Raw genomic sequence first — 27,716 nt, 5'->3', positions numbered from 1 at the left:
CTGCCTATTGTCCATGAAGGATCTGCTCTTCACAGTGACGCTGCTCCCATGCAACCATCTGTCCTTGCTGAGGGGCAGTTTTATTTTTGTGGGAAGCAGCATCAAAGTCACTTATTGTGAGCCCACTGGCCATATGATTCTCTTCTTCCCTCAGAGAGGGACTATTTTAGGACTGTCTTTTTATCCAGTAGACTGTAGGTATGAACCTAATGTGAAAAACGACCATTTACCTGCAGACATTGAACCGTAGGAGGTAGACACAAACTCCCATACACTAAATGAGCTCATAGCATCTGACTGTCTCTCCATCAACCCTTTCCCTGCTGCCTGTCACAACGTGCACGAGATGAGGCCTTAGACTTCAAATATGATCTTCCTTAGCTTGAGAAATGACTTCGTCGAAGCTTCTATGCCTAAGCCAGCAGCTAGCTGTATCCAAATCTAGGGCTGCAGGCCCATCTCCTTCACTAGGGCGCCCCAAGAAGCTGTGATGGCTGAAGCCTTGAGCCCCTTTGTTGTCGCTTCGCTTACTTACTGTAGAACTTCAAGCTCCTTGAGGGCAAGCACCAAATCCACCCTCCGCAGGACCCAAGGAGGGCCAGGCGCCCATGGATATTCCATTGAATCCAAAGAGAAGCGCACTCAGTTCTTTGCAGAGGAAGCTGCAGAGCGTGCAGGACGGAGCGATGCAAACACTGCACCCAGTGGGTGCGATCGCCCCCAAGCTCAGAGCCCACAGCCCAGGGGCAGTGTAGGGGCAACCTCAGGCTCCCGCCTCTCCGCTGCAGTCGCGCCGCATTGCGCACGCGCGCCTCCGGCCCGACTCCGCCCCCCCGGGTAGGGACCTACAGCGGGCGCGGCGGCGGCGGTCTGCGGGCGGTAGCCGGCGGTCTAGACGCCTGTCCGTCCGCTGGGATCTGGGACCGTGCGGTGCCGCGGCGTCCGGGTGAGTGGTGGTGCGGGGCGGTAGGGACCTGGGCGGGCGCGGCCGGGCGTGGCTCCACGGTTCCGCGTGCGCGCCTCCGGGCTAGGCAGATCGGGTCGGAGACCCACGGCCCACCCTGCGGCCTTTGTGCAGCGCCGGCTCAGCCCGGCGACTCGTCGCGCCGGGCGGTTGAGCCGGCTTTTTAAATGATGCCTTGGTCCCGAGCAGGAAGTGTCGTCAGGAGGCCATTTTTAAAGCCTCTCGGCCTCCGAGGCCGGCTTGACGCGGCTTTGGCTTTCAGCGTTTGGAAGACACCCCATCTGTGACCGACCCGCCCTGAGGGGACGCGACGGTGCGGCTCTCGCACTCGCACCTCGCTCAGCGCCCGAAGGCGCCCTGGCCTCGCCGGGGAGAGCGTGCATCCCTGCGAGCGCGCCAACAATAAACTTGAGGACCACGCTGGCATTGTCTTTGGAGCGGGTGTCGGGGTGGGCCTGTCCACAGAAGACCTGATTCTGGGTGGGATGAGTCTTGATGTCACCTTTTGCGGGACAGCTCCATCGTAGCCTTTCAGTTTGACCCTGTTGCCTGGAGTTAAGAGATTGGGTGCAGATTAAGGCTAGGGAAAGGGTGCAGAAAAGGAGAAAGAACCAAAACAAAGTTTATGACCCGAAAAGGGAAAACCAAAAGATCGGAAACATCAAACTCCTCTTGTGTGTTGAGTATTTGACCTACCCCCATTAAATTACTTCTGCTATTAAAAAATATAGGATACCCACAATATTTATCAATTTTTAAAAGTGAACCATAAAGCACGTTGTCCTGTTGAAAAATAGCCTACCAACCCAAACTCAATGTTGTGTTTGAGGTCTTAAAACATTACACCATAAGTTTAGAGTTGAAATCACCTTCGAAGAAGAGTCCCTGAGCACCAGTAGCTTGCAACACTTACTTCAGAAGAGTAGCCAGCTAGCTTGGGAAGGTGTCTCAGTCCCTCTAAGTCACACATACAAAGTTAAGCCCAGTCCAGGACTGTACCGGAGAGTATGCCCTTCCCAAGGATTCTGGAAGCCCAGAAGTATTTATATGCTTGGAGTGCCAATATTCAGCCTTTTAAATTGCAGGCATTATCCTTATCAAAGGCATGCATTTATTTAAAATATGTTTTTCTCTCGGATCTGTTATGTTAGCCCTGACAGGGACATCTAATGTATCCGGCCCTGTTATGATGGTGGCTGTTGAAGAGTAAAGGGACGCTTTGTCCTCTCTCCTGGCTTCCTCTCAGATGGCAGTCATTAATTTTCAGCCCACTTACAGAAAGCTATATTTTCTTGTCTATCTGACATTAAGTAAGAGGGTCTGGGGCAGTGTTTGTGCAAGAGGAGGCAGAACAAAGGGCAGGTTCATAATTGTCACTGCGAGGGCTGCCATTTTCCTCAGGCACTCCTGTATCCTCTGAGTCAATGCAATGGCCGGCTTTTCATGACCAAGTCAGCTGATACCTTGGTAAGTGGGGTCCTTCCCAGTGAGGATTCTCCCTGCCTTGATTGTTCCTAAAGTGCCTTTGATCTCCATGGCATGCTGTTGCTTCCCCTGCCAACCCAGCCGCCTGCAGAGAAGTGGCTGGAGATGATCTAATCCAGACTGTCCCTTCACGGGTGGGAGCAGGAGGTACAGGGTAACCTGGGAAGGATTCTGAATCAGTCATGTGCCCCACTTCAGCAAGGAAGCCCTCCATTTCAGTTAGATTCCCAGGAACCCCTCCTTTTTAAGCTTAGACTGGCTGCCATTGAGAAGCGTTTAGAAGGTTGGTTTATTTTGCCTTTTCTTCAATAAATGTATCCAAGAGACCACATCTTGCAGATCCCAGACTTACACCCAAGTGTCTGACTCTGTTGCAGGCCTGTTGGCACAGTCCTGGCTTCTGAGCATAGATGTCCACACCACGGCCTGAAGTCCTGAGACTTGTCCTCGGTGGCTAACAAGGCCTGAAAGGAAAGGAAGAGCCACAGAGACTTGCCACACTCTTGACTTCTGGGGCTGGAAGAGCAGTGCCCAAGAGGCCAGGAACCCTGGCTGTGACCTCAGCTCACAAATGGGAGTTTTAGCTGGACGCTGCCTGCCACCAATTTCCACCTCAGTGTGACCTAGAAAAGCCACATGCCATCTCCAGGCCCTTCGTTTTAAAAGAAGCAGGTAATTGAAGTTTTGTTTCAAAGCATGTCTAGGACCATATTAGCTTGCTCCTACGGGCAGCCTTCATGACTAAGGCCAAGGTGCTGCAGCATCGGCTGTTGGCCAGCAATTGAGAGCGCCCGGTCGGCTTCCTGATAACAGGATCCACATTGAATTTACCCATTTACTTCTGGCTCCACTTAGACTCCTTAGGGACAGCAACCCATCCCGGGGTGGCCTAGCACAGTTCTTGTCTGTGCTGTTTACACTTAGCCATGCCCAGACACTGTGGCAGGAGAGCGGGGACATTCTGATTGCTGAGATGTCTATCTCTCAAAGACCTTGGTATTCCTAAGGTTGTGCTACAGGTCAGTGGCAAGGCCTTGATTTTAACATGTTTAGACACCTCACTACTCTAAAGGCAGTGGCCTGCCCCATCTCCAGTGTGAGGTCTACAGAGTGACAGTTTTTCTTGCAATCCCTCCACTTTCCTACAATTCAGGTGGTTCCCAACCCGAGTCACATGTAAGAATCATTTTTGAAGCCTTGTAGACTTATGTATGGATTCTGCCCTGCCACCACCTCAGTGAGACCCCAGTCTGTGAGAAATGGGACCCAAGCAGCAGCCTTTTTCAAAGCCCCTAAATAACTTCCTTTATACATTGTGGGCTTATCCACACCATATTTCTCTTAATACAGTCAAGGCCAATGTTCCCTGTTGTAGAAGGAAAGATTGCTTCTCTTTTATTAAACTATTCTAGAAATGTTGGAGGCTTTTCTTTGAGGGCAAAAAGGGAATAAGGGAAATACAAACTTGTGTTCATACTAGATATCTTCAGAGACCTTGGAGCCCTTTGAATGTTTCAAATCTGAAGTTTGTACATACTGTTTGTAATACCCCTTGGTTGTATTTTTGTGTCTGTGTGCACATGGGCACACATGTGCACACATACACTCGTGTGTCCTTTCTAATGCTCATAAGCACATTTGCTCGTTATTGATCTTAATTTTCACACTTAAATCACAAGCCTTGAACTTGAAGGACTCCAGCCTTAGTCTTACTCTTTCTTTTTTCATAAACAACTGGGAAAAGTGGCCCATAAAATTCCTTTGTCTTCTGGTGTAGAGTTCACCGATGTTCTCTGCAGAGCCACTTTCCACCATCAACTGTGGGAGCTCATAGTGTCTGTCCTCTGTGTGTGACCCTTTCAGTGTGCGTTGCGCTTCTTGGCGGAGCTTTACTGGACCCTTACACTTGAAGAAGTCTTTACAAGATGTTGTCATTTCCTGGGCTCTCTGTTACTTGCATTTAGATTTTCTTTTCATTCATCCTCACATCATCCATGTGGTCAGTTGTCCTTTTTGACTACTACTAAGTTAGGTTAAAAGTCTAAAATCACACGGCTAGATAGCTAGCAAGCCAAAGGCTACCTTGTCTGTGGTTTCCCAAGGTCCTGTGCTCTGCACTCTTAAATTGTAGTCCCTGAGAGAGCAGACAGTCAGATAGATTGCCACAGCCTCTGTTGTGTTGCCCCCGCAATACACCTGCTTTCAGAACACAGTGAAACCCTGGGGGCAATGCGTTTTATCAGTGGCATATGGACATGCTTCTTGTCATCAAGGTGACAATCATCCTTAATCATTCCTTAGCGCAAGGTGGTTGGGCATGAAGAGCCCACTAAATGATTGACACTACCTGTTCAGGCCTGCTTTCCCATCTGCTCAGTTCTGATTTGTAGTCATTGAAGCACTTGGCAAGGTGGCCGTTTTATTTAAAGGTCCAGAAGATGATATGCTGTTTGAAAGTCTAATGCTGGCATCTTCCCCATCCAGTCTTAGCGACAGGCCACTAGCCACTATAGGCTCAAATGGAGGGGCAGGGGGGATAAGTCCTAAACAGAAGGAATGAGTAGATATAGCTTGTGAGCAGCATGCACACTGTCCCTTGCCTGGCAGTGAAGAGAGCTGAATCACTTGCCAAAGGACCCAGCCAATAACGACTGAAGAGTTAAGCTTCCAGCAGATTCCTTTGTTTTTCTTGGGTTCAGAAGCAAAATCCCTACCCCCCATGTAATGGGTGTGGGCAGAGCCACAGCAAAGGGAGGAGACCTGGACCAGAATGCCTTCAAAAAGCTGTTTGATTTTTGCTTCCCAGTCAAAAAAGATAGAGCCAGTCATCTGTCATGTTCAGCCATGGGTGTGACACAGTGTCCAGCCACCTTCTTTCCTCATTGACGTGTAGAGGAGACATTGGCTGCAGACCTGTTGCATGGAGTGACTATGCCTCCGTAAAAGAGGGCAGGGAAAGGTAGCCTGGTTGAGTAGCTGACACATAAAGCCTAGGGTAGTGTGTGTGTCCAGCAGTGTCTTTTCTCCCAAGGTAACTAACTACTGCCCCGTTACCGCTGAGGCTGGCAAGTAGTTTCTACCTGGGTAGGTCTTGACTGTACAACCAAACAGTGTTTAAATGTAGAGGGAGACTCAGCTATGTTCTAGAAAGAGCCATGACCTGGCAGCTGAGAAACCTACACTTTGCATATTTCCTTTGTTAAGAATGTAAAGTAGCTGGGCGTGGTAGCGCACACCTTTAATCCCAGCACTCGGGAGGTAGAGGCAGGTGGATTTCTGAATTCGAGGATAGCCAGGGCTATACAGAGAAACCCTGTCTTGAAAAACCAAAAAAAAAAGAATGTAAAGTAACATCGAATGAGACCTGGTGAACCAACTGCTTTCCTGATACCTTCCACTGGCATTGTGGTGGTTGCCCTTACTCGCCAACCCTGTGCTGTAGGCCAAGGAGCAAGCAGTGTGTCCCAGGTTACACACCAGCAAATGTTGGCACTGCCATTTAAAATCCTGCATTGTTTCTAGAATGATAGTGTGAGAGCTGGCCTTACACACTTGGCCGTTTCTGACCTGTTGAACACTAATAAGCATTTGGAAGCCGTATGCTTCCTTCTTAATAATGAATACAAACTTTCCTGTCCCTGACTAGCTTTGAGCATCTGTGAACTGGATCTTCAAGTTAAATTTTTCCCCTTGTGATTTTACAATAAGTATGTAAGAAATCAATACAAGTGAGTTTGAAATTAAAAATTAAAACACAAAACAAACAAACAAACATAAAACCCTCACACATAGGGCATGCAAGTACACTCCCATCCCTACCTCAGTGCCCCGGGCGTGAGGGTGTGGCACACAGAACTATTCCTATGTGGTGGTACATGACAGTTGGCTTTGGCTTTTGCTATAGATAATTCTATTGTTAAAGAGATCTTTATATGCTGCTAAGTCATTGATTATGGAAAACAGGCAAAGTTAAATGGATCTCCTTCTGGGCCATTAAGTTAATAGTACTGAGCCCTTCTGAGTTATCAGAAAGAATGGAAGGAAGGAAGGAAGGAAGGAAGGAAGGAAGGAAGGAAGGAAGGAAGGAAGGAAGAAAGAAAGAAAGAAAGAAAGAAAGAAAGAAAGAAAGAAANGAAAGAAAGAAAGAAAGAAAGAAAGAAAGAAAGAGGGTCTTGCCCTAAGAGCTGTGACTGGAGGTTGGTGAACTTTGCCACTGATATGTTGGGTGACCTTGGTGTTAAGTGCATCCATGGATAGCCCTCTGTCTGCAGCGTCTTATGTCATCCTTGGCCCTCAGTCCATTGACAGTAACTTGCCGAAAGGATTCAACTTCATAGGCAGCTGTGTGTGAACCACACAAAGGACGTGTGTGCAAGTGTCGATGCTCTCATTCAGGTGGGCTGTACCTGAGAAGTGTCCCCATGTCCATTTTCCATGCTGCTGCTTCACAGCCACTGCTGCCGCCACCGCCCTTTCCCTTGGAGTATTAACACTGGACCTGTGTGCTGTCTGGCACCCAGCCGCACAAGTTGCAAAAGCCAGCTAAGACTTTAAAGAAACCCCCCTCTTTTCCACTGTGAGAGGGGAAGCAGCAATAGTATACTGAAGACAGTCTAAAAGTGTAGAAGACACTGAAATGGTTTATAGCCTAGATGTCTGGCTTCTCTCTGCAAGGATGGGTGCTGACAGGTTCATGTCTGTTCTCAAAAATTCTTAGTTTAAAATACAAGTTGTCTCCAACTTACTGCTCCCCCTAGGACTCTGACTTCATGACAGTGTACATGTGGGGTACAGTCATCAGGAATCATACTTCTGGGTTTGTTTCTTGATATTTTATCAAGCTGGCCATATGCAGCACCGCATTCTTGTGATGTCAGGTGGCAGCTGTGACCTGGAGCTCGTGGTCAGCCATGCTGTCACAAGTGCAAGCCATCAGTACTGCACCATGAACTATATTAAAAATGAAATCACTTAGTTATTTTATGTACACTGTCTAGCTGTGTGCTAGCTAATGTAAGCATTCTTAGTGGGAAATGGGCTCTGTTGTGCTGTGCTGTCGGCAAGCGTGTGGAATTTGTATTTCACTTAGTATAGTATCAGGTTTCAGTGGGTTGTAACCCCCTTGGAAGTATAGGGAGCATATGTAACCGCTTAGATGGTTTTGCAGAGATGGTATCACAGGACCCTCTTGTTCCTCAAACACTCGGAACTGGCCTGATTATCTAGGAACACTGCTTCAGGGTGCGCTCTGCTTCTTACCGATGGTCATGACCCTGCTGGCTAAATCTAAGGATTGAGAGCCTCCCAAGATGTGAAGGGACCTGGCCAAGAACACCGTAAAAGTGTTTTCCTTCTTGAATCTTTGAAGCTGTGTAGATATGAAAACCTGAAGGGAGCTTGGCGGGGGTGTGTGGGGGGGTCTTTGGTAACTACTTATAGTTAATGTTCGTGTAATGAGGTGATGCATTGAAGCCATTGATAAACAAGCGGTGCAGGGCAAGCACTTAAATTAGTGCACCACCATCACCACTGCTACCCAAGTTATAAGGCTAGGAGGCTGGTAGATAAGAGCAGCCATTGCCATGGTGATGGGGTGCAGATCTTCAGGACAGAACTGAGAACCAAGAACTGCCTGGCATGAGAAAGGCTGTGTGGGTTACTAGCTGGGCCCAAGACTGAGTCCTCCATTTACCTGCAAGTCAGAGTGGAAGGGGAGTTACTGGGAGGCATCTTCATTTTTATTTCAGGGTGAATCGTTGAGAGTGAACACATAATTCTGCCTGAAGAGGGAAGGATGGTGGGGAGGGCTTAGAGTAGCCAGTGTTTAAAGGACTTCAATGGGTCCAGAAGCTAGATTTCAGCTGCCTGTAGGCTTTTTGTCAGGGTTACCAGGTGCCTTAATTGATGCTCCCTCTGTGCTGAGAGGGAATATGTCTCTGGAATGTCTGTTTGCATGGCTCTTAGGTTCCTCCAAGCTTCGGGACCACTGGACATGAGCTCTATGCTGACGTCAGCCTCTGCATCCTATGGCCCTGTGGTTGTCCAGGCCCTACTTGCAGTAAATGGCATCTGCATGAAATTGCTGGGGAAAAAATGTTGAAGATACTTGTGTTCTTAAATTATAAAGTCTTACTTCAGAGACAAGCAGCCTCAGGCTGAGAAGCATAATCAAGGCATTTATCCTATAGATGAGCAAACATATGCACATAGGTCACTGCTCGAGGTCACTTTGTGTGTGGCAGGAGTTCTAGGGGTCACCCTGTCTCCTATCACATGTGCCAGTTTAGAGATCTGGGACGGGACGTAAACAGTATGTCTGCTTCCCCTCCTGATGCCCCTGAAAGGCCTCTTTCCATCTACACCAGGATCTAGTGGAGTAGGAAGGCTGGTCTCCGCTGCGAGTTAGGGGATTTACGTGTCCTGTACAAGCCACGGTCCTCTGACATGTGTATATGCTTGAACTTGGAGAGGTCGGATAGCACTTACAGCCCCCAAGGCCTTGGTCTCAGTGGTGCTGCGTGTGGCGTCAGGACTTGGCTACTTGCTGGTAGTTGCTTTGGGTGAAGGTAACCATTATTCACCAGAGCTGGACAGGAAAAAGAGGACTGCAGGTGAAGTCACAGCTTGTCCTTAAGTGTAGGGTCTCCAGTGGTTTTCAAAGCTGCCTTTAAAGGGTTTTATACCACATCTAAATGTGCAGCAGAGAGGCCTGTGCCTGCCCTGAGCTGACCTTTCAGACTGGCTTTGTGGAGCTCTTGGCTTGACCATCCTGAGACAGAAGGAGCGGCCAGTTCTCCCTCACTTTCCTGCCCATCACCAAACCCTTGAGTGCGTGCTTCCTGCCCTTTGGAGACAATCATCTTTGCAGCTCTGTGACTGCATGAAGTGTCCTTGGTCCTCATTGCTGGATGAAAACATGGGGGAAATTGCTCAGATGATGCCAGATATGTTTGTTTGTTTGTTTGTTTGTTGAGATCGTGAAAGGCCAGCTTCCAGTAGACTCCAAGCAAATGTTGTTGGGCTCCTAGTTTGTATCTTCTGAGAAAAGTGTCTGTACATCATATACTCTCAACCACTGTATAGTAAGTGCATGAGAATGGAAGGGCTTACTTGTTCTACGTGTTTCTCCTTCACCTGTTCTAATCCAAAGCATCAGAGCCCGCCGATACGCTCTAGTCCTCCCAGATCAGCTGGGTGCTGTTGTTGGGGTATAAATCAGAGCCTATCATTCCATTGATCCGGTCTCTCTCTCAGCTCTCTGTCACATATACAGGACATTGTCCTGTGTCCCATTCTGACCAGTCTACAACCCCCACCTCAGCTGATTCTCCAAGTGCCTCAGTCCCACTTCTTACAGATCTTGCCTTCTCTCTGCACACATCCTTTTTTCTGGACTCCCATAGAGCTCAGTTCCTGGCTAGCACAGGTCTGGGTGTCCTCCCTCCACCCAGCCCCATAGCCTCCTCGCATGAACTCTTCTGTCCTCTTTACTTTATCTTTTTGATACTTCTTTATCAGTTTTAGGTGTTTTTTTTTTTTTTTTAAGCTGACATTTAACAACTAAACAAATGAACCACTCTCCCAAATGTGGGCTTCATAAGTGGATGACAGTAATTTGCCCATGTTTTAGAGCATTCTTAAATTCATTGCATGTGTACCCATGCCACAGAACATGTGTGGCAGTCAAGGAACAGCTTTCAGGAGTGGCTTCTCTCCTACCTGGCTGACAGTGTTGGTACCAAGTGTATTTACTTATTGAGCCATCTCTTGATCACTGCCCTCCAGCTCAGACAGAGCACCTAGCACTCAGTGGAGGCCCCTGAAGATGATACAGAAATCACTATGTTTGAGTCGATGGTGTTGGCTTCACTTGTGGAAGCAAAGTGGGTGTGTGAGTGCATGGGTTGGCATAAGGAAGGTGCCCATGCGAATGGCCAGCTGTAAGCCCTGGCTCCACCACTTGGTAATTCACACATGAAAACTAAGTTGGCATGTCCTTATGTTTTTCAAGGCTTATATGAAGCCACCTATGAAGTTGCTAGAATGTACTCACATCAATTAAACAAAACATTCCCTTGTCAAAGGCAATCCCGAGCTCACGTTCATGTCCTTCCTCTAGGTAGCTCAGGCTCATGGTTGGTCTAGAGAGGTGATACCTAAGCACCTGGGCCAGAGAATGTTTTCAGTTTAGGCTTGTCAGCATGGCTATATTTGCATTGCTGCAGCGAAGTAGTTTAGTGTCTGTGGGGATTCTCTGTCCACTGAGTCATTACGACACGGTGGAAATGGTGGTAGCTTAGCTAACCCTCGAGCCTCTGTACTAATCATTCCTTATGTCTTTTTTTTTCCCCCTGTAGTGTTGCCTGGAAACAGAATTGAAAACATTCATATTGTGGCTCACATATTTCTGTGAAAGGACACAAAACGTGATTGATTATTAAGTATTCACCACAAAGTGCCTGCTGCTCCACCAGTCACTGGATGTGGAAGGATGCCTGCAGAAGGTTTCATCAAGTGACATCTTTCTGAATTTCAGGTGGCTATGTGCATATGCAGATAAGGGAGATGAAGGATATTGGAGAACAACTCTATACCACACAAGTGAATGGGGGACCCAGTTCCTTGACCATGTCCCCCAAACAACCTAATAGAGCAACTCGGACGGAGAGACAGGAAGCTCAGACCCTATTGTATCAAGGTTCAGAGGCAGAGGCTGCCACAGTGACTATTGCTACTTGTGTACAGTGCAAAAGTGTTCACAAGATCCCCACTCAAGACTTGAGGAAAGGCCCTGGGCAGAGCCAAGATACTTATGTCTGCTTTAAGTGCAGCCTTCGAGCAGTGCCTACCCAGATGCATTTTGTGAACAACAACGCTGGTGCTGTGCATGTCAGAAATGAGGCAGAAACCATCTCAAGTCCTGTAAATAAATTTAAGGTTAGGAACTTCAAGCCAGGCAAATACTACTGTGATAAATGTCGCTTCTCTACAAAGGACCCGCTGCAATACCGGAAGCACACACTGCAGCACGAGGAGATCAAGTTCATCTGTTCCCACTGCAGCTACATCTCATACACGAAAGGGGAGTTCCAGAGGCATCTGGTGAAGCACACAGGCATCTTCCCTTACCGGTGTGAGTACTGCGACTATGGTGCTATTCGCAATGACTACATTGTCAAGCACAGGAGGAGGGTCCACGAGCGGGCTGGGGCCAAGCGGCCATTCAAAACTGTGGCCAAGCTGGAGCCCAAGAGAACCAGCATCTCAAAGCAGAGCATGGAACTCTCAAAGGCCCCCAGTCCCAGGGCTGCCTTCCAAAACAAGTTGTCGGACCAGCTATCTCGGTTCTCTCTCCATGCAAACAAAGACAAGACCCACAACATGATGTTATTACCTGAGCTAAAGAAGTACCAAAAAGATGTAGTGTGCATTCCCAACAAAGTGACCCTGTCTGAGCCCAGGGAGGTGAGCCTGTTAGGGAACAAGAATGTTGAGGTGGAAGTGCTGTCCCCCTCAAAGGAACCTGTGCAGCCAGGGGTGCCACTGACTGTTATGGCGCCCTCAGAGCTGGTGGTCCCCACCAACTGTCTGGCCCAGTTGATGGACGTGAAGGTTGTCAATGGCGCTCAGCAGCTTGTGCTTAAACTGTTTCCATTGGAAGAGAATGCCCGTCTTGAAACGAGCCGAGGAGACGGAGGCACTTCCGAGTGTCTGAGTACCGAGAAGGGCGCAGGGGGACAGAAAAAAATGCTTTCTACAGAAGCATCAAGGTCACTAGCCGTGGAAGGGAATGCTGGAGACTTTGTGGGCCTGGATCGTCTGCACTCTTTGGTTCAGAAACAGCTTAAAAATGTGAAATGGGTGAAGTCTTGTAATTTTTTCATGCCCAATTCTGGTGTACACAATCACCAAGACTCTTTCCTCGGTCCCGATACAATCAAAGAGTTACAGAAATCTCACAGTTTGTGTCCACCTAGAGCCCTTCCTTCTGCTGCCATGAAAAGTCATTCTCCAGCCTCTGTACAAAATAGTGTTTCCTATGGTCCTGGAACCACAGTGAGCCATTTCCTGAGTAAAGCAGCTGTTGCTTTCGCTGAAGACAGAAGAGGGGCGCTCAGTGACTCCCAGCAGCTCCTGCCGCTTGCCTCATTGCCTTCAAAGGTTCCCTTCTCTGGAGAGAAGGGCTTACTGCCTATAGGTGAGAATGACTTAGAAGCGAGGAATAGGATTAGTCGTCCTGAAACAGTAGTTTCCTCTGATAGGAAGCTGGAAGACAAGCAGATGGAAGGCAAGGCAGTGGGAAATGCAGGCCAGGTTTCCTCTGGGCAGAAAAAAGAGTATTTACACATAAACATAACTGGGGAAGATAAACCGAGGTCCCACCAGCCTGGGGACCAGCCCGTGCAGCCCAAGACTTCTGAAACAGCGGGTAACACGTTTGAAGGCCCAATCATCTCATCAGTGTTTTCGCTGAGCTCTGGATCTGAAAATGTGCCAGAGGGCATTAAGTGGAATAGTTCAACCACCAAAATAAAGTCCATTGAACTGCTGCGCAGAAAGATAGCGCAGTTGATTGAGTCTTGTGGCAAGCCTACCTCTTTGTCTGCCAATAGTGCTCAGCGGCGTTCCATGGGTCAGGCACCAAAGCTGACTTCAAAAGCAACTCCCAAGGCTATTCAAGAAATGAGTGTGTCCCTTACTGGCTCTGGCCCTGGCCCTACCCCTGGCCCTTCTGTGGGTCCTCTCCAAAAACCTCCAAATGAGGACAGTCTTACTGGCAGCCGACAGCTTGTTCCACAGCAAATCTGTCCCCAGTTTGTCAGTGCTAATGATGGGAAAATGGAAAACAGAGTGACCAGAAAGACTCCTGTTGCTACTCCAGTGCTGATCCCCAAAGGGGCTGTGTTGAGGGTCCTTAACTCTTCTGAAGATGCTCACATCATAGAGGCCACCTGTGACACACCTGTTAGCATACCTTGCAGCGAAGCCCAGTTAGCAGGAACACTTCCATTCTGCCCTATGAAACAGACAGGCTCAGGCACCCAGCCCTTGACATGCAGAAGTGGACCGGCAGACATGTCCCCAGGTCTAGAGACATCTCTTCGGCCCAAACCTAGAAAAGAGGACCCAATCTGCAGTGCCACTGCTAAGAAAATGGTCCCTGTGTACAGCACAGCACCAGGAAGCTGTGACTCCATCAGACAAGGAAGGCCAATTTCTAGAAACCTAACTGTAACCAAGAATAAAACCAAGCAAGTGAACTCAGCCAAGAAGAAGAACAAGATGCAGGCCAATCCCAGCCGCTATTTCAAAGACCCCTCCTTTTTTCAGGTGGCAAGGCAGCTGCGACTCATAGCTGCCAAACCAGATCAGTTGATTAAATGTCCCCGTCGGAACCAGCCTGTCATCGTGTTAAACCATCCTGACGTTGACTCCCCCGAAGTGACCAATGTGATGAAGGTAATCAACAAGTACAAAGGCAACGTCCTCAAGGTTGTCCTGTCTGAGAGGACTAGGTGTCAGCTGAGTGTCCGGAGGTACCATATGCGACTGACCTACCAGAATGTGACAGAAACTAACCACATGAAGAGACAGATGATGTTGAAAATGAAACTGAAGAAGGTTCATAAAAACAACTACCAGGTGGTGGGCTCGTTGCCGGACGACCCTGCCCAGTGTGTCTTTAAGTGCTGGTTCTGTGGGAGGCTCTACGAAGACCAGGAAGAGTGGATGAGTCACGGCCAGAGGCATTTGATAGAGGCCACCAGAGACTGGGATGTCCTCTCTTCAAAGGGCAAATGAGTGAAACTTGGTCTTTGGAATTTGATTTTCTTCTAGTTTTCATGGCTTAGGGTCACACCCTAGACCTTTGATGCAGTAGAAGAAAGGGAGTTGCTTATTCCTTAATGTCACCATAGGAAGGGTAAGAACCCTTCCTTACCTGAGCTCTGTGGCTGGACCAGGGAAAGGGGGGAGGCCCTGAAATTCTACTGGTTTTGATTGAAAGGATGTAATGTTCTCCACAGGTTTTCAGTGGGATCTGAGGCCTTTCTTGCTTAGTTCTTATTTTTCTGAGTAGACACATCTTTCATAATCCGTTTAGAGGGGCAGGTTTATGATTGGCACAATTTTTGGATAAATGCTGCCGAAGGGTTAAGCCTGTCCTGGTTCACACATCCACTTTGATCTTGCTTTACTCTTGCAGAATAGTTGCTACATAATAGAAATTACATTTTTCTACTTGATGGGTCATCTTAAATCTGGTTAGAGAGCTGTACTTGGCCCCTCCCACTGTGAGGACTAGCTGTGCTCCGCAGAGCCATGAGCTTTGCTTTCATTGAGCGTGTATCAGCAACAGTTTTTAGGAGAAGAAAAGACAGATTTTCAGTATTTAGCTTTTGCTTGCTTTTAAAATATAATTGGTTGATAATAGTTGGGTAGGGGATACATAATTGGTTTTTTGGTTTTGTTTTGGATAAAGAAGGAAAAAAATATATAAAATTAACTCTGTTCTTTGCATCTAATACTCCACCAAACGTAAATGGCCATTTTAAAATGTGAAGGAGCAGATTCATTAAAAAACACATTAGCCTCAATGGTGCCATTCCAGGTGGACTTGAAAGCAGGCTGTGTAGGGTCTGCTGTGACTGGCTCTTCACCTGGGGACTCAATCCAAAACCTGAGAGTGTCCCAGCCCAGTCTTGAGCATGGGATCATAGGGCTGCTCCCCAGGCCAGATCGGTTCTCCTTCTGCCTGTTCCCGAGCAGGCCTTCCTGGGGAAGAGCCTACTCTCCATGCACATTTTTCCTCATGAACACTAGCAACTGCAGGAGTCAACAACATGGAAAGAGAACCACAATTGTCTGTGGAGGCTCTAGGAACACTACCCCTGTTTTCAGTCATAGGAACAGGCTGCTCCTAGCTCAGCCACAGATGTTCCTCTCTTGCTTACATTTTGGGAGGACTGCCCCTCCACCAAGAGGTGTTAAGACTCAGCAATCTACAAGGCACCTTTGCACATTAGGAGAAAGTTTATCTCCTACATGGCTTCCTGGGCAAGAGCAGCTCAGGCCAAGGGCACTAACCAGTGACCAGCCAGTGACCTTGAGAGTGTACATCCTTGGGGGGACTTAGTGATGGATGCTGTGAGGGGAACAGAGGGAGGTTAGATCTGAAAATGGTACCAGTGACTTCTAATCTCTGGGTAATCAGACTTCCAGACTTTGCCTTTTCACGTGGCAAGTCTTAGTTTATCCTCTCACAGTTGGGATACTCCTTTTAAGCTCGTTTTCATTATACATACTTGGCTTTTCTTGGGTACAGTTCTGTACCTGATCGTTTTGTTAATTGATAATTTTAATTTAAAAGTTGCATTTTTATATATGTGTATATATGTGTACACATATAAATATTTTTTACCATATGCAAATTGCAACAGCTAATTTTCTGATTTCCTATTTTATAATGATACATGAACTGGGGAAATATAAAGCTTTTTATATTCTAGAAATAATTTATTTTGAAAGAACATTTTTACAATGGTTTCATCTCATTTTTAGAAAATGAAAGCACAGTAACTGGTGGGACCTGATTCCCATGAGCAACCGGGAGTAGCCAGCCCCTGTGGGTCACTGTATTGCGGCATTTCGTCCTACTTGCTGCTCTGTGGCCATGTGATGCCAAGCAGTCTCAAGTCTGACCTGTGGTGCAGCCTGGTAACCCTCCAGCTCAAACTTGAATCTCATGTGGCAGGAGGGGCTGTGGGATCCACTCTTTTCCCTCACTGCCGCACAGCTCCCCACCCCACCCCACCCCCAATGACTAGACCAAGAGCTGCCACAGATCAGTGTCAACAGAATCCTTACATTCTGCTGCAATAGCTGCTGTTTCCAAGTATTATCTAAAATAGCTAGGACTTGTATGGAGCTGGGGTTAGTGAGCAGAGTATGTAGCGAATTTTGGGGAGATTTTCATAACTACAGTCCTTGTTGAGGAACTCGGAGGGCTCCTGGAAGCCCTTAGCATGGGAAAGGAGAAAGTGACTGACTTCTCCAACAGAGTTTTAGACAAGTTTATCATGTAGGTAAGCGTGTGTAAGGACTCCATTTCTAGTGGGTTGGAGGGAGGACAGAAATGGGATACTTCCTTCCATAATCTTACCTTGACATTGAAGGATCTCTAGTCATTAAATTTTGTTGATAGTACTTACCAAATTATTTTAAACTTATTTTTTAATCTAGTTTTTCTTACTTTGGAGGACCAGAAATGAAAGGATCTTCTTATATTTATGATATAGGCAAGTAGAGTTAAAATAATAATAATAGTAGTCCTCTATCTTTTAAGCATCCTCTCAGTAGATTATATTTTATTCAAAATTTTATCTCTAGCCCAAAACATCTTGTGAGCCCCCATCATAGGTCACACACAGTTGACATTAAACTAAACACGATGTATTGACCCTCCAAAGTTCCATCCCCCATTCTTTAGAATTTACATAAGCCACCGGGAAGATGAAGGTACGGTGTTGCTCAGCCTTCAGGATGACTTTTGAATCTGTGAATGTCTTTATGAGCAGAAAACAAAACTTTGTCTTATCATGTCAAGCATTACAGTTCCCGTGTGAACAGTTTGTGTGTCTGCCGCTCTGGTTCTGAAAAGTTTGTATATAGATAGAAAAGTTGGCATCCGTTTTGTTTAAATAAAGCAACTTTTAAGATCTTCACTGCTCTCTCATTTTGGACATTAAATGGGGTGGCTTCAGAGCGCAAAGTCTTGCATGTGAGGGTGGTGTTGCCCACAGTACAGGCATTGACTTCTTCCAGGGTATGAGACACCTTTGCCAGAAATGCAAACCCTGATTTGAACCCGCACAGCCCTTCTGTTTGGCTTCACTTCACAAAAGAGTGATTTCTTACCAAGCCCATTGGCCTCTGTGGCCTCTCAAGGAGGGGGATTTGAGGTGAGAAAGATCTGTCAGGCAGCTTCCCTGAGGCCGTGGTAACACTGCTACTATTGGTCCACATCAGCAGCCCTGTACTTGATACCACATAAAACTGGGAAGGAGGGCCTTGCTATTTTCAAAGTGTTGGTAATCTCATTGCTCCCTTGCCCTTGGGAGAACCGAGCTTGAGGTAAACATTGGCCAAGTGAAGGGGAAAAAATGAGTTCCATGCAACAAATTTTCTAACAAATTCATTACCTAATAGGAATGAGCTGTCATCTTCTGGAGGGTTCTTCTATTCAATTGTTCCCTTTGATGGTGCCCAGTTCAGACATTTTAGGATGAGGTGGCATGCCTGGAACGTTCGATTTTACTGACCACAGCACTGTCACAATAGAAATACAACACAAACCACCAATCAATAATAAGAACATGTAATGGCAATTATGACTGCTTTTAAAATTCTTCGGTGTTTTCAGTATGCTTAGATTAGTATGTTTTTGTATAATTTAGGAATCCGGTATGTTTCCATATTTCAATTTTGATGTTAAAAATTACAACTATAGCCAAAAGCAACCTTGCCAAAACACTGAGGTGTTTAACAAAAAGTTGTCTCACATTGTTTCCATCTTAAATGGATACCATACCCACATTTCAAACTGAAGCTTCAAGGATCCAGTACCCTGCTGGCCCATCCACACACAGATGGCCACACTGACACACTGGCTAAACTCACACACATGCTAAACCTTTTTTTTTTTTTTTTTTTTTTAAAGTAGGTTAAGACATGGAGAAAAGACAACCTCAACATAATATTTAACAGTACCAAAGTTGAAGGTCTATATTACCCTCGTCTGTATCTCTGATAGTAATGAAATGGTGTATCTCTGCTAGTGTTTATTGGACATTTGAATTTTCTGTAAATAGTCAGATGTTTTGGCCCATTTTACTAACTAGTGAACTGTTAGAAACTTTTGAAAGAAACTAAACTTCATAGAAGTCCATAATGAAAAAAAAAAATCTCTTTAGATTTTCTACCTAATGTGCAAAGCCCTGATATGAGCCCGTCATCCATGCCTCTGTTGTTTGGCTCTAATTCATGAGAGGCATGACTTTGAACAGTTGTGGCGGCTTTGCTGTCATGCCCAGTGGCCTTGCTAGAGATGTCTAGGGGTGCTTCACCCATATTTCCCTACCCTGAAGTCAAGAGTTACATAGTTAATTGCCTGAAGTCAATGTTAAATAGTCGAAAGCAAACTTCCATACTAAAACAGGCACAAGAATTAGAACCACCTCCCAGCTTTAAGGATTTGTAGCAATCTCTTCCAGAAGAATGTGTGCCCAGGTTTTTTTTCTGTGTGAAAGGTATTTTAATCCTAATAGATGGAAATTCTCACAAAAGGCCATTTCAAGTAAATGTTTTTCATTTCTCTAGCACCCAGTACCAAGTACTAGCCAGTCCAGGTTTCAATATGGGCCATCACCTCATATATGCAGTTCATACTGGTATTGATCTATAATGGATCTCTGTGCAGAAACCATTTCAAAGTTAAGAACAAGTCAGTTAATATTGACTCACGAGTATAGGACGTAGGGAGACTTTCCTTAGGAGACTCTATAGCTTTTTGAAGCTGCCATTAGAGTCAGCATTTCTAGGCTGATTGATCTTCCCTAAGCATTTGTAAATCAGTTCGTCAAACCACAATGTTAATGGATGAACACTGACATTGGACATCTTAAAGAAAATTGGCATCAATGTAAACATGTCATCCCCATTTCCTTGGTTTGAAAATATAGCAGGGATTAAGGAGGGTCAGGCCAATGACATTTTATAATTCATTTCCTTTATTTGGAATATAATAAAGAATGATAGATTAAAATAAAATAAAAGCTGGAAAAGAAAAGCATTCTCAAACAAGGAATGTGCAGAAAAGCTGCCAAGTGCAAATTTAATATTTGAAAAAAGTCATGTTATTCCTTCTCCATCCAACTGAAATAAATGGTTATGGCTTCCCTGTTGCCCCTTCTCAATAGATGTCTAATCAATTTAATCTGCAGTTAAGATGAGTGATTCATATTTGCCCTAAAAAGCACTTCAATACTCTTTTAAGTGCACAAAGTAATAGCTCTGACATTTTCTCATATACATGTGGCACTGTACTTTGCTTATGTGCCCCCCACCCCCAGCTTCACCAGCCCACCCTCTTGCTAGTCCTGTTCCTCTCCCATAAGTCCTTCTGCCTTCGTGTCTCACACATGCACGCACTCTCTTACTTTACTGGATTCCTCCCTATAGAAGTCTTTCCTTTGAGTCTGGCCTGCTTCACGTACCATCCTGTCTAGCCTTGTTCAGTTTCCTTCAGGCGACATAGATCATTCTTCATGACTGAGGGAGGCCTCTCTGTCCATGACCTACCTCCTTTGCTTAAGCCACTCTGTTGTTGGCTCTGGGTCTTGGCTGTTAGAAGAATGCAGCAGTAAATGTGCAGGTTCTCCTGTTGCTCTCCTTCAGGTACCTGCTCGAGAGGGGATAACTGGGTGGCATGGCAGTTTTTGAAGTATCTGAGGAACCTCCATGCAGATTTCCACATTGGCTGCACCACTGCGGACTGACTGGGGTTCCTCCTTCCCCATGCCATCTCCACTTGCATTGTTTCTTTTGTCTGTTGTTCTCAGTGTGAACTCCATTCTGACTGGAAATGGCATCTCAATTTGCATTTCCCTAATAGCTGAAGATTTTGAACATTATTTAAAATGTTTACTGCCCATTTGTATGTCTTCTGTTGAAAACTGTAACCTGTTATTGGTAGGATGGAGTGTGTGTGTGTGTGTGTGTGTGTTTTAAGTTCTTTATAGACTCTAATCTTAATCTGTTAGCTGATGGATATTTTCTCTTCATTCTGCTGCTGTTTGCTTTGGTGTACAGAAGTTTGTTTTGTTTTTCTTTTCTTTTTTAAACGTTTTATTTTATTAGATATTTTCTTTATTTGCATTTCAAATGCTATCCTGAAAGTTCCCTATACCCTCCCACCCCCACCCCTGCTCCCCTACCCACCCACTCCCACTTCTTGGCCCTGGCATTCCCCTGTGCTGGGTCATATAAAGTTTACAAGACCAAGAGGCCTCTCTTCCCAATGATGGCCGATTGGGCCATCTTCTGCTACATATGCAGCTAGAGACACGAGCTCATGGGATACTGGTTAGTTCATATTGTTGTTCCACCTATAGGGTTGCAGCCCCCTACAACTCCTTGGGTACTTTCTCTAGCTCCTCCACTTGGGGCCCTGTGTTCCATCCAATAGCTGACTGTGAACATCCACTTCTGTGTTTTCCAGGCACTGGCATAGCCTCATAAGAGGCCGCAATATCAGGGTCCCTTCAGCAGAATCTTGCTGGCATGTGCAATAGTGTCTGGGTTTGGTGGCTGATGATGGGATGGATTCCCCGGGTGGGGTAGTCTCTGGATAGTCCATCCTTTCATCTTAGCTCTAAATTTTATCTCTGTATGTAAGCTAGTCAGTCAATTCTCAGGATTTCCTGTGATATATGAATCCATTTTAGAAAGTCCTTGCCTGTGCCTTTATAGCAACGTGTTTTCCTTTAGTAATTTCAAAGTCTTAAGTTCTGTATGAAAGTCATCTATAAACTTCGAATTGGTTTTTGTTCAAGGAAAGAAGTATGGGTTTAGTTTCATTCTTCTATGTGTGGATACCTAGTTGCTCCACTTGTATGAAGATGTCCTTAGCATCTTCCTCAAAGGCTGGAGCTGGGTGGAACTACTTTCCCATCCTATTCTATTTCCATTGTCTTTTGCTGCCAATTCCATTTCCTTCCGTTTATGGGCTACTAATATAATTTGAGGTTGGTTGTCCTGAAGCTCTTATCTCTGTCCTTGACTACTTGAGGTCTTCCATGCTCCTTATTGATTTTAGCATCTTTGCGTGGTTTTATGAATGATGCTGTTGAGATTCTAATGAGGGTTGACATGACTATGCAGATTATTTTTAGTAACAGAGTCTGCCAACTCGTTTATGTGGAAAATCTTTAAATCTTCTAATATTTTCACTTTCTTTGGGGTCTCACTGAAGAAGTTTTTCACATCCTCTGTGGGGCTGGGTGTGTCTGAAAGCCATTGTGAGAGGGATTTCTTTTCTCCTGCAGTTTCTTACTGTCAAATTCATCCTCATTTAGGAAATTTGGCGTTAAAAAAAAAAAAAAAAAAAAAAAAAAACATTTTTTTCTAAACTTGTGGGGTTCTTGTTTTTTTTTAAAGATTTATTTATTTAATGTTTATGAGTACACTGCAGCTGTACAGATGGTTGTGAGCCTTCATGTGGTTGTTGGGAATTGAATTTTAGGACCTCTGCTCCCTCTGATCAACCCTGCTCACTCTGGTTGGCCCTGCTCACTCAGTCCCTGTTCTCTCTCCGGCCCAAAGACTCATTATTATTAATAAATACAATGTTGCTTCAGACACACCAGACGAGGGCGTTAGATCTCTTTACGGGTGGTTGTGAGCTGCCATGTGGTTGCTGGGATTTGAACTCAGGACCTTCAGAAGAACAATCAGTGCTCTGAGCTGCTTACCCACTGAGTCATCTTGCCAGCCCGGAAATTTGGCTTTTGTGTGTTAATTTACTGCTAGTTTGTGGAAAATGCTTATGAAGTCTAAGAGTTTTCTGGTAGAATCACTAGAAATTTTATAAGTAAAATATAGTGTCTACTGAAAAATAAAAAAATAAAAAAAAAAAAAGCCGGGTGTGGTGGTACACGCCTTTAATCCCAGCACTTGGGAGGCAGAGGCAGAGGCAGGCGGATTTCTGGGTTCAAGGCCAACCTGGTCTACAGAGTAAGTTCCAGGACAGCCGGGGCTATACAGAGAAACCCTGTCTCGAGGGGAAAAAAGATAGTGTCTATAAAATGGGCATAATTTGATTTCCTTTCCTATTTGTATGCTTTGTATTTCTCTTGCCTGAGTAGCTACAACCTCAAACATTACACTGCATTCACTGCATATGCTGGGAGGAGTGGACATGATAGTCACACTAACTAGAAGAAAGGCTTGGTTTGTCCAATTAGTATATTGTAGTTAGACACAGACTTGTTCTATATAGCCTTATTATACTGAGGGATGTTCTTCCTTCTTCTGAAGGGATGCTTTTGTCACAAGCCTTTTGCATTTATGGAGATGATCATGCGACTTCTGTCCTAAAGACTTATGTGCTTTATTGTTGAACCATCAAAGCATTCCTGAAATGAAACCGCCCACCATACTATGGTACACGGTAATCTTAACATGTCCCTTAGTTCAGTTGAAAAGTATTATAATTGAGAATTTTTGTGTCTGTGTTCATCACACAAGTTGGTCTATGGTTTTTCGTTGTTGTTGTTGTATTTGTTGTATTTTTTTAAATCCAGTTTTGATACTGGGCTGCTAGAGTTCCTTCTTTTCCCATTTCATAGAATACTCGGAAGACCCACTTCTGTGAGGTCTTTCAAGTTTTGGGTTGGTTTGGTTTGGTTTTGGGGGTGTTTTTTGGTTTTTTTGTTTTTTGTTTTGTCTTATCAAGACAAGGTTTCTCTGTGTAGCCCTGGCTGTCCTGAAACATGCTGTATAGACCAGGCTGGCCTTGAACTCACAGAGATCCACTTGCCTCTGCCTTCCAAGTTCTGGGATCAAAGGCATGTGCCACCAGCACGCAGCTATCAAGCTTTGATACAGCTCACCAATGACTGGTCTTGGGCTTCCCTTTCCTGTTCCCTTGTTTATTTGGGGTCCACTTAAGTTGTTTATAACTTGCTTTACTTTGGTAGATCACAAATGTATCTAGAAACTTACCCACTTACATTTTCCAGTTTTTCCGAGTACAAGTTTTCAAAGTAGTCACTACCTTTTTCATCTCTAAGTTTATTAGCGTGTAGCCAGAGCTACACAGAGAAACCCTGTCTGGAAAAAAAAAAACAACAAACAAACAAACAAATGTGTTCCAGGACAGCCAGAACTACATAATGAGACTCTGACTCAAACTGATAATCAAACAAAAATAAACAAACAGAACCAAGTCTTTAGCTGAGTCTATACATTGTTGTTCTAGTGACCATTTTATGAAATCCTGCCATGACTTTTGTCTTAGGTTTACCTTCTGTTGCTGTGTGATAACACACCAAGAACCAACAGCAACTCTTTCCTCTTGTTTCCTGTTAATTTTCGGAGATACTGGTTTACTATTTTGGATGTGGCATATGCTTACATGTGCTCTCCTTCATTCATCTGTTACACTTATAACATTTACGCTTCCCTATGCTCTCATGATTGAGCCTGCCTTTCCCCCTCCTCTGCGTTTAGAATCCCTTTAACCAGTGTCTTAGTCAGGGCTTCTATTCCTGCACAAAACATCAGGACCAAGAAACAAGTTGGGGAGGAAAGGGTTTATTCAGCTTACACTTCCACGTTGCTGTTCATCACCAAAGGAAGTCAGGACTGGAACTCAAGCAAGTCAGGAAGCAGGAGCTGATGCAGAGGCCATGGAGGGGTGCTGCTTACTGGCTTNCTTCCCCTGGCTTGCTCAGCTTGCTTGCTTATAGAACCCAGGACTACCAGCCCGGGGAAGGCACCACCTGCAATGGGCCCTCCCACCTTGATCACTAATTGAGAAAAAGCCTCCTTACAGCTGGATATCATGGAGGCATTTCCTCACCCAAAAGCTCCTCTCTCTGTGATAACTCCGGCTTGTGTCAAGTTGACACACAAAACCAGCCAGTACAACCAGCCTCAGCAATATTGGCCTGGTAGACATGTATTGCCCTGGTTTGGTTTTGTCTTGAAATAATAACCCTATTCTCTACTAAGTTTTAAGGATAGCTCTGCAGAAAGTCCTATTTAGCAGTTATTTACTTTCAGGGCTTAACAAACCACATGCTCCCCATGCCTTTTCAGCTTTCAGGACCTTTATTCAGATCTGATGTCACTGTGATGTCACTGTCATGCCTGTTTGTCAGCATTTTATGGTCTTATTAGTCCTTCAGGCATGACAACTATAGATTCAAAATGCCCCTTGTACACGTATGCCTTTTTTTGTTTTGTTTTAGAACCAAGACTTAGGAAGTTCCTTTTATAACTTCATTGGATAAAGTCGCTGCATTTTCTAAGTTCCTCTTCCTAACCCAGGCTTCTCAGTTTGTTCTCTTGGTTGTATCCCAGAGTTCTTAGAAGTTATAATCGTGCTTGTTTACATATTTCCTCTGAATTAGTAGCTGGATGTGCTCTCCCACAAGTCCCATCCTCCGAGATGCTCCCCTTGTGATTTATTTTTTTATCTATTTGACTCGCTGACATTTTTATTCCCATTGTTTCTGTTGGTCTTTTTTCAGAACTTTTGGTTTTCTCAGCCCCCTTTCTCACTTTTTCTCTTTCCTGGTGCTGACGTTCTTCTCTGTCTTGCTCACCTTCTTGCTGGCTGGCTTCTTCTCTAGGTCTTGACTCCCCTCACTTCACCTGTTTAGAAATGTTAGCTTCTTAAAAGTCATTGGTCACCAGGCGTGGTGGCGCATGCCTTTAATCCCAGCACTCAGAAGGCAGAGGCAGGTGGATTTCTGAGTTCGAGGCCAGCCTGGTCTACAAAGTGAGTTCCTAGCTTTTTTAGAGACAGGCTATACAGAGAAACCCTGTCTCGGAAAAAAAAAAAAAGTCGTTGGTCATTTTTACAGGTAAACTTTTGGCATCGTGCCCAAAGTGTCTCGGAATTCACTTAATTAAAGAGTTCTATCTTCCTCAGGTGTCCTCTTGTGGTTTTGGTTTTGTTCTGAGTTTCTTTTGCTTGTGTGTTGACATGTGTTGGCCTGTCTATCTCTTCTAGTTTTATTTGTTTCTAGTTTTATTTGAGAATTGTCTTAGTTAACTTTTGGGGGGTTCAACCCCTACGACACTCAGGAAAAAGAATGTTATACCAGCAGAACCTAATAAGATATCAAATAACACTTAAACTAGAGCCCAGGAATATATTACCTGACCAAAAGAACAGAAATTGGCAAAAAGAATGTAAGTTCAGAGGACTCAGATTCCATAGCAGATAAGCAGCCCCAAGGTTGATCTGACATCAGGTTTGGGATTATCAAAATCCAAAGTTATTCTCGGCACCTAATCATTGAGGGTGGGGCTGCTTTAATGACAGCCACATCTCTTGTCCCTTACAAGTTTTGTTTGTTTGTTTGTTTGTTTTAGCAGTATCAGACCCTCCTGCTTTCCCTGAAGCTATGGAAGAGTAACTTCAGGTTCTCTGCCTTGTGAATACCATAGGTCTGTTTTCAACAAGTTTCTTCTCAAGATGGTGCCTGACCATAGTACTGGGTTATGACAAAATGGAACCTCCATGCTGACCCTTCCCCTGTGAGAACCAGGGTTAGCCTTGTAGCATTGCCGGTTCTCTTCATCCGTGTGGCCTGCCTTTCTTTCCTTCAGGAAAGGGCTTTTTTTTCCTCTACAATCCATTTTATTGTTTATCTATCTGTGCATGGAGTAAGTTGGATATGTACACAGTATCCGTGGTGGCAAGAAGAGGTGCCAGATCCGTTGGAGCCGGAGTTCCAGCTAGTTATAAGCCACCCGATATGGGCACTGCACACCCTGGAGGAGGCCTCTGTGTCCTTTCCTCAATGCACCAAAGTCATGAACTTCCTCTTCTCAGCCCTCTGAGCCGCTTTCCCATCTCAACACATCCAGCATCACGTGACCTTCCTCAGCTCTCTCACTGCATGACTCTCTACAACTCCCCCCTCTGCAGAGTAGGGCCTGTTTGTATCACCCCTACTCCCTCACTACAAATGAGGCAGCTCCTAATCCACCACCTCATCCAGAAATCTTTGTCCTATATGTTTTATACGGGCCAGAACTTAGCATTTAAAAGAATCCTGGAAGAGACGAATGGTATGCCCCATCTTCAACCGACTAGCAGGAACACATACAGAAAGCAAGGGTAGGGAGGGGTAGAATTGGAAAGTTACAATATTAACTTAATATTTGTGATAAACCATATACTTTTTCAGGGTTTATTTTTTCTTTGTCAATTGACTTCTGTTATTCTGTTTAACATCCCCAGAAAAATATCAATAGACATCCTGGTGTTCCTGTGCATAAGGGCAGTTTGCGGGACTTAGGTCACGCTGCCTGAACAGAGTGTCCTTCTTCACAGAAGCTCAGTGTTCTGGAAGCTGGAAAAACCAAAGTCAAGGTGGTTGGGAGCAGAGGGCTCTAAGGACCAGTTTATATTTGGACAACAGGGTGCTGATATGAGTCTGATGAGAGATACCTAAGACATGGCTGATAGTCTTGGGGACAGTAGAGTCTTCAGAAATGACTGTTAACAGGAACCCCAAGAAAATAGCAGTCATCCCTTACGTAACTGTTTTGGGCAGAGTGCTTCTTTTGTGTGATCTGTATAAGTATTACATGAAGGTCAAGGGTCTTCCTCCGAACCTTTGCCTTCACCTCCAAACCTCCGAACCTTTGCCTTCACCTTCACCTGGCCTGTGTGCAGGTCTACATGTGTGCCAGGGTGCAGGTATGCCAGGGTGAGGGTATACCATGATGCCCGGCTAATGGTCTGTGTGGAGGCCTTCAGGCTTCACCTGGAATGAATGAAGGGCATCTTGTCTATGACTCCCAGTTCTGTTCAAGCTCCCAGCCTCCCATAGCTCTGCCACTTTTCTGGCATCAGTACACAGACCTCATAGAAGTACCAACAGATTTGGTGTCACTGAGGCCACATTTCCTGGCTCATAGACTATACTTTCTTACTGTGACCTCTCATGGTGGGAAATGCAAGCTGAGGCTCATGAGGACTCCCCCCTCGTAATTAGAATACATGACAGATGCCTCATGCTATGTCACTGAAGATTAGATTTTTTAAAACATGGATGGAGGTGCCACCAACATTCAGTGATTACATGCAGAAACTGTTTCCTGCTACATGAACCAATAGATGTTGAAAAACCCACTCACGTTTGAAGAGTGTTGCAGTTGGCAAATCCAAACCAACCCAAGCAGGCACAAGAGTCCTTTGTTTGAATTAGAGAGCAAAAACTGACCCGTCAGGGACAACAGCACAGACACAGGAGCTGACTGCGTCTCCAAACATTCATCTTAGTAAGTATTTAGGCAGGTGACAAACGTTTATTGTACTTAGGTCACTACTGATTGATCAGGGCTGCAGAACAGACTTGGGAACTAAACTGTGACCCTGAACCAGAATGCTACAGTTTCTAAGCTCCAAAACCACAACTATCTATGCCAAACTATCCCACCAATCAGAATTTAGGGATAGGGGATT

General features: G+C 45.3%; 1 protein-coding gene across 2 annotated transcripts; it reads left to right on the top strand.

The window, feature by feature from the left end:
* The first annotated feature begins 798 nt into the window (after positions 1-798).
* On the top strand, positions 799-17,170 carry Znf518b (zinc finger protein 518B). 2 transcript variants are annotated; one of them, XM_021210762.1, is made up of 3 exons: positions 799-946; positions 2,827-3,121; positions 10,807-17,170. In XM_021210762.1, the coding sequence occupies exon 3, from the start codon at positions 11,000-11,002 to the stop codon at positions 14,249-14,251; it is 3,252 nt and encodes a 1,083-aa protein (XP_021066421.1). In that variant the 5' UTR covers positions 799-946; positions 2,827-3,121; positions 10,807-10,999; the 3' UTR covers positions 14,252-17,170. The 2 variants fall into 2 exon arrangements, with proteins under 2 accessions (XP_021066421.1, XP_029401067.1); XM_029545207.1 differs by lacking the exon at positions 2,827-3,121 and having other exon boundaries at positions 860-946.
* Positions 17,171-27,716: the final 10,546 nt, after the last annotated feature.

Source organism: Mus pahari, chromosome 13 (genome assembly GCF_900095145.1).
Source record: "Mus pahari chromosome 13, PAHARI_EIJ_v1.1, whole genome shotgun sequence".
Classification (NCBI taxonomy): Eukaryota; Metazoa; Chordata; class Mammalia; order Rodentia; family Muridae; genus Mus; species Mus pahari.
This window is presented reverse-complemented; position numbering and strand designations above follow the sequence as displayed.